This window comes from Syngnathus floridae, chromosome 7, assembly GCF_059516105.1.
Source record: "Syngnathus floridae isolate MCC-2025c chromosome 7, RoL_Sflo_1.0, whole genome shotgun sequence".
NCBI classification, from domain to species: Eukaryota; Metazoa; Chordata; class Actinopteri; order Syngnathiformes; family Syngnathidae; genus Syngnathus; species Syngnathus floridae.
In genome coordinates, this window is record NC_142419.1 from 18,402,763 (window position 1) to 18,409,946 (window position 7,184).

Genomic DNA, 7,184 nt, shown 5'->3' on the forward strand with positions numbered 1-7,184 from the left:
CTTAAGCACCTTTTCCAACGAGCGAGCGAGTGCGTACTCGGCGCCGTTTAGCGGTCCGACCGTCTTGCTCCATTTTCAGCGGTGACCGCACTGCTCCGCCTCAGCACGACCGGGCCTCAGCACGACCGGGCCTCAGCACGACTGGGCCTCAGCACGACTGGGCCTCAGCACGACCGGGCCTCAGCACGACTGGGCCTCAGCACGACTGGGCCTCAGCACGACCGGGCCTCAGCACGACTGGGCCTCAGCACGACTGGGCCTCAGCTGCTTCCATTTGACAGCATCCAGAAGACAAAGAGGAAAAAAAGCACCTTTGCGTCCCACATGCCCCTATGTCGGCCGGCCCGGCGTGTTTGCACCTGTCGCCGCCCACTTTGGCTGCAAAGCGCCACCGCACGTGGGCTGCTGGAGCGTCTTTCTGCAGCCGAGCTTTGGCTTGTGGCTTTCTCGTGCTTCGGCGCTGCGCGTCGCAGGAGGCGTCACGCCCTCGCGGGGGGTTTCCTTTCAGCCAGCGCGCTGACATTTGAGGTGCGAGCGTTTCCGCCCAATTTGGTGCATTGACATCCTGGAGCGCGCTTTCACCTTATTGAACAAGCAAAGTGCTTCTGTCCCAGTCCTTCATATGAGCACGAGAAAATATGCTCATCGCAGTCGTCGTGTTGATTGGAGCCTGAGGAAAAAGCGTCTTGTTGTACCTTTAGGTCGCTCGGTCAGCGCCATTTTTGACGTCGTGTCCTGTAAGCTTTTCCAGTTGCGCAGACAGAAAAAAAAAAATGAAAAAAGGGACTATGCAGGAGACAAGGCAACGTGGGAAGGGCTGAATGAACAGTGCGCTCTTTGAGCGCAACTGGCACACAACGCTCTTGACTGGTTCTTGCCACTTTGCCACACACTGCCGCTCTTTCTCCCTCCCTCCCTCCCTCCCTCCCCCCTAAATCGTGCACATTGACGACAACGGCCGCCGCCGCCTCTAGCTTGAGTCACGCTCCGGTCCCTGGTTAAAGTCGGCCCGACGGGTTAATCAGAGGTGCGCTGGGCTCACTCACGCATTCCTTTGGCCTTTTCCTCGCCGGGCTGGGCTGGGCTCGGCCAGGCCGGGCTCAGCTCGGCTCGGCTCGGCTCGGCAGGAAGTTGAGCCCGCTTCCTGTCCCGCTGCTCTTTCATGTGCTCACTTCCTGGTGTTTTGCCAGCTCTGTCGCTCGCCGGTGTTGTTTGCTCCGACTCGTACAAGCGAGAGCGTATTTTGTTTTTCATTTTGGATTTTGTGTCAGCCGAATGTTCTTTTGCACAATGTGCGTTGTGGAACCTTGGCTTTTGTAAGCATGCACGCTGAGGAATGTTGATTGTGATGACTGGCTGGTTGGCCGGCCGGCCTGCCTGCCTGCCGGCTGGCTGGCTGGCTGGCTGGCTGGCTGGGAATCCTGTCTACTGTTTCCTAAGAGACAGTAACACGTTGGCTGTGATTACCATTGAACTTTGCACACGGTGATTAGCTGGAATGTCGAGATTCCTCGTGCGCTGGCTGCAAGGTGAGTCGGAAACAGGGCAGGTCACGAGCCGCTCGGCTTTGGCGCGCTCGTAAAACGCAAGCCCAAAGTGAAACAATACAATGCACGTTGATTTAGATTTCATAACAGCTGCACGTGCAGTAAGACGACAGCAAAAACCCCTGGCAAAACTAATAGAATAGAATAATAATAAAAATAAAATAATAATAATAATGATCAACTCAATTACAATATTTATATTTAATGTTTTGGGGGGGGGGAGTGCTAGAAGTGCACATGTACAAAGACTTTCCGCTCGCAACCCAGGTAGCTTCTGCCCACGTACTTGAACAATACTTCCTTGACGCCAATGATTACTTTCAGGGCTTTGGCGCCATCTTATGGCATCACATAGAGAAAAGGCACAAATAGGGCCATTCCTTAATCAAATGGCACTTTTCATAACATGCCATGGGCGAAGCAGATGTGATGTACGCGAGTAGGAACGTATTTGAGGATATGTGCCTGTGTGGACAAAACTATTAGCTGCCGTGCCTCCTTGGTTCCTTTTGGCTGCTTTAAAGCCTCCATATCCCAGCAGCCAGCCAGGCAGGCAGCCACGCAGGCAGCCACGCAGGCAGGCAGGCAGGCAAGCTGCTGCTGCTGCTGCTTCTCTCCCAGCAGACCTTTGGCCAATATTCTTGTTCATTTGTTTGCGGTGCTTTAGTTACGCCCCACTTACTCCTGGCACAAAAATACTTGTCACCCAGCAACGACGGGCTGCAGTATTAAGTTAGGAAGAGAGTGGGGGGGGGGGGGGGGTATTTTGTTTCCTCCGGTGCAGAGGAGACACAAGTGGAATGTACGTTATCAGTGTTTTGTTCATGTTAAGAGATTAGCGCGTCAACGTATCGAGCAAGGGTGGGCAAAGTTTGGCCCGCTCTGTCCCGTCATCATGATTGAAAATGGGAATGACTTGACATTTGCAAGGAGACATCCAAATGATGCAGGTTCTTGTTGCAAATGTTCACATTGAAGAAATCTCTGGGTTATCGTTGCGAATCCCTTGACCTGGCCCATCTGTTGACATCCCACGTTAGCGCAACAACCATGTGCTCGTATTCCCGAGTGACATTAAAATGTCATTTTCTTCTTTCTCCTGGCGACGTCTCTCAAGTTGCACCTGTTTTGCGGCAGCGGCAGCAGCAGCAGCAGCAGCAGCAGCAGCTGGCAAATGGATTTGCACTCGAACGTCAAGTCAAACGTGCATTGGTTTGAAAGGGCAAAGCGCTCACTTTCTTGTGTTCGCCCCCTCCACTTCCCTCCCCTTCCCTCCTTGCAGAACTCCATCAGGCACAACCTGTCGCTGCACAGCCGCTTCGTCCGCGTCCAGAATGAGGGCACGGGCAAGAGCTCGTGGTGGATGCTGAACCCCGAGGGCGGGAAGAGCGGCAAGTCGCCACGACGACGGGCCGCCTCCATGGACAACAACAGCAAATTCACCAAAAGCCGAGGACGTGCCACCAAGAAAAAGGTGCTTTTCAGATTGATTACAAATGGCGTGCAATGAATAAGGAATCTTTTATCACTGCTTGTGACACAAATAGCCGCCTTTTCATATGAATAAATTTTATTTTTATACTTGCATGACCATTTCCATTATGTCTTTCTTTTCCAATAGGGAAAAAAAACAAACCCTCCTCTGGGTAAAATTGGGGTATGCCACAAAAATGTGCTTTTTTTCAATCGATTCATCTGGAAAATTGCATTTTTTTTATTTAGTATCACTGAAAATGTGTGCGAACCACAGTCCGGCTTCCGCAAACGATGGATATGAATGACGATGCAGAGTTGGATGATTGCAATTGTTGAGCCCAATTGTCCCCCCACAGCTGTCTCTTCAGGGCGGGCCGGACGTCGGCGGCGGTGGCGCCGACAGCCCGGGCTCCTACAGCAAGTGGCCCGGCAGCCCCAACTCGCACAGCAACGACGACTTTGACGCCTGGAGCAGCTTCCGGCCTCGCACCAGCTCCAACGCCAGCACGGTCAGCGGGCGCCTCTCGCCCTTCATGCCCGAGGACGACCTGGGCGAGGCGGAGGCGGCGCACATGGGCTACCCGGGCGCCCCGGGGGGGCCCAAGATGACCGCCACGCTGCCCAGCCTCAGCGAGATGACGGGCTCTTTGGGACACGGCTCGGAGAACGTCATGGAGAACCTCTTGGACAATCTCAACTTGCTCTCGCCCAACAACTCTCAGGTGGGCGGAGGGGCGGGCACCCCCGGGTCCTCCCAGTCCTCCCAGTCCTCGCCCATGATGCAGCCCAGCCCGGGCTACCCTCCTTACAGCTCGCCCAGCATGCCGTCGCAGCCTCAGCAGGAGTACCGCAAGTGCGCGTACGCTCCGGCGCCCATCAACGCCATGTCGCCCATGCAGAGCCTGGCCGACGGCAAGCCCGCCTTCGGGCCGGCCATGGCCGCCTACGGCCACGGCCGCGGCTCGGTCCAGCTGCCCGGGCTCCTCAAGGAGCTGCTCACGTCAGACGCAGACCAGCACGGAGACCTCTTGCCGTCAGCGGACGCGGCGGTGTCTCAGTCGAGCGGCTGCATGCTGCCGCCGTACAGCGGCCAGCACGTGGCCAAACTGATGGCGAGGGCTCACCCTCACGGCCTGCCCCACGCCCACCCGCACGCCATGAACGGCCGCCTGCTCATGTCCCTCAACCACGGTGGCGGCGGCGGCGGCGGCTCGGCCCCTCTGCCTTCAGCCAAGAACCAGATGCAGATGGCGTACGGCCTCCCGGGCCACCTGGGCGGCGGCGGCGGCGGCGGCATGGCGCCCGGCGGCTTCTGCCCCCTGAACACCAACGGATACGGACGGCTGGGCCTGGCGCCGCCCCCTCACCCGGAGAAGCTGCCCAGCGACCTGGACGACATGTCCATCGAGAAGTTTGAATTTGACATGGAGACCGTCCTCCATGAAACTCTGATGGACGGCGACTCGCTGGACTTCAACTTTGAGCCCATGGCCACCCAGCAAGGCTTCCCCCACGGGGTCAAGACCACCACTCACAGCTGGGTGTCTGGCTAGGAAGGAAAGAAAAAAAGTACAATCAATCTGACTGACTTTTGCTGTTTGCTCGAAAATGTCTTGACCTTTAACATTCCTGTTCAATGGATGACTCAAAGTGGTGGCAGGATGATTGAGTGCCAAATTTGCCTTAACTAAGGAGCATTTCTCGACACACAGCGTCTGTTGACTTTTCGGCAAAGGTTGAATCAAAGGCAACTGGACTTGGCGCTCGACTTCCCTTCTCGGTTCGTCCCAAAAGCTGTCCCTTATTTTTGAGACACTGCCAGCCAGGTCTTGAGCCACTTTTGGGTGCCTTCCATTCCACCTTTCCAGCACTGTGAAAGCATGCGACTGACCAGCACAACGTCATCAGCATAAAGAAGCAAGCCGGCCAGCCGGCCAGCCGGCCAGCCGGCCAGCCGGCCGGCCAGCCAGCCGGCCAGCCAGCCGGCCAGCCAGCCAGCCGGCCAGCCAGCCAGCCAGCCAGCCAGCCAGCCAGCCAGCCAGCCAGCCGCTCAAAGGCCAAAGATTTCTTCGTGTCCTTCTCTTGAATGTACACAACGTTTGTGTGCGTGTCGAAAGCGGCCGGCGGTGGGCTAGCTGGCCAATTGCGCTCCTCCAAGACCAATATCCTGGATGTCTCCAACACGCCTGATTGAAACGGTCAGCTCGCCATTTGATCATTTGAATCGGGTGCCTTGGAGCAGGCGGACATCAAACGAGTCGAGGAGCCCAATTGGCCGCTCCCGCCCAGCTCCGAAGACTACGCCGCGTTTACACAGCAAGCAAAAATCCAATCTGGAAGAAAGAGAGAAAACTGGATTTTTTTTTTTCTTAAATTACAAAATCATTTTTGTAGTTGTTGAGCCCACGCCATCTCTTCATTGGACGCTTCTGCCTGTACATAGCTTAAGATTGTATATTAACATTACATATTTACTCAATTGTTTCATATATATATATATATATGAGTGACATAAATTATTGTGTTTAATATAGATTTATTCTAGTGCAAGACTTGCACTCAGATCCTTAATACCACAGAGGCCTATATATATATATATATATATATATATATACATACATACATACATACATACATACATACATACATACATACATACATACATACACACACACACACACACACACACACACACACACACACACACACACACACACACACACACACACACACACACACACACACACAGCTCAAGTCCAGAAGAGACGGTCAGATCAGATCCTCTCTTGGCCACCATCCACGGTTGCCTATGGACAGACAAGCGTGTACATTTTGCCGAGTCGTGGCAGCCTTTCTGCCGAGCCGCGGCGGCTTTTCCGCCTCGTCACAAATTGGAGGCGGCCTTGATGACAGATGAAGCCGTCCCGCTGTTTGGTTTTGTGGCAGAGGTTTAAAGATACTGAACATTTCAAATGTGCTTGTTTTTTTTGTTTTTCTTAATTATTATTATTGAAAAGCCACCTTTAACAAAGCTGCTGTTTGGCTTTGTTGCCACATGTCGCCTTTCAAACATGGCCAAATTTGCCTTTTAGTGACATGTCAATATTTAAATTTTTTTTTTTTTAAAATGTCGATTATCACGTATGGATATATAGAGACATATATCATGTATATATTTGTGCCGGTCACTCAAGTGAAAATGAATTGTTATTGAAATAATGGGTTTCGCACGAAAATTAAAAAAAAAAAAAAGCTGTAAATGATATTTTGACATTTAAAATGATTCAATCTATGCATTGTATTCCTTAATTTGATGTGGCTATTGTTATATTTGGTTCTCTCTTTTTATGACAGATATTTTATTGTAATATACATAGCGCTGTGTTGTCGTTTGTGTCGTTCTCGTCAATCGTCGGGGGGGGGGGAAATGAAGTTTACTTAGCGATGCAGTGATTTCCGTGCTAAACTTTTGTAAACTGACAATGTTGTTCTTGTATTTAGCTGGTCTTTTCACAACACGCAAAGCTAATTGTTATATTTACATTTCTATATTGAGACTTTACAATGCAAATAAACAAACCGGTCTGTCTGGCTTGTTGTTTTTTGGTAATTGTACGCATCAAAAACAAACAAGTGCACTTTTAAATACATTTTTATCAAGAGTGCAAAATGATAAGAGCTCCCAAGATATTTTCAAGTCCAACTTCTGTTACATTTAACTTATATACCACAGACGTACGTGTGCTGTGTCGTTTGCAATCAATACAATGCAACTACAGTATGTTACTTGTTCAATATCAATGTATTCAATCTTGAATAAATGTACTGATGTGTTGAAGCTCTGCATTCGTTTGGATCATTTGAGAAGACGTGATGAACGTTCAATGGTTTTTGGACCGGGTGAAGCCGCTCAGTTCATCAAGATTCAAAACATTGCTGCAAATAAATACATGTGTATTGTAAAACAAATTCAAATCCAGCAAGTCAAAACAAAACCTATGCGTTTCAGGGTCAACTTTGAGGTCAGACTTTGACGGGTCCGCCGACATTTCCAGGTCAAAGCGACTGGCTGGGATGTTTGCCGTCACCGGAGCCGAGTGGAAGTTGAAGTTTCGATTCCCACTTGTGGCGTCTGATTTCTCCTCGCGGGCGGGCGGTCGG

At 51.5% G+C, this 7,184-nt stretch overlaps 1 protein-coding gene across 1 annotated transcript in view; it reads left to right on the top strand.

Annotated features, from left to right (window-relative positions):
* The window catches only part of foxo1a (forkhead box O1 a), an 18,485-nt gene extending 11,620 nt beyond the window's left edge, over positions 1-6,865 (top strand). Inside the window, exons 2-3 of the mRNA XM_088381524.1 lie at positions 2,830-3,021; positions 3,380-6,865. Of these exons, the coding sequence (XP_088237650.1) occupies positions 2,830-3,021; positions 3,380-4,576 (1,389 nt within the window). The 3' untranslated portion in view covers positions 4,577-6,865. The remainder of the gene's footprint in view (positions 1-2,829; positions 3,022-3,379) is intronic.
* Positions 6,866-7,184: the final 319 nt, after the last annotated feature.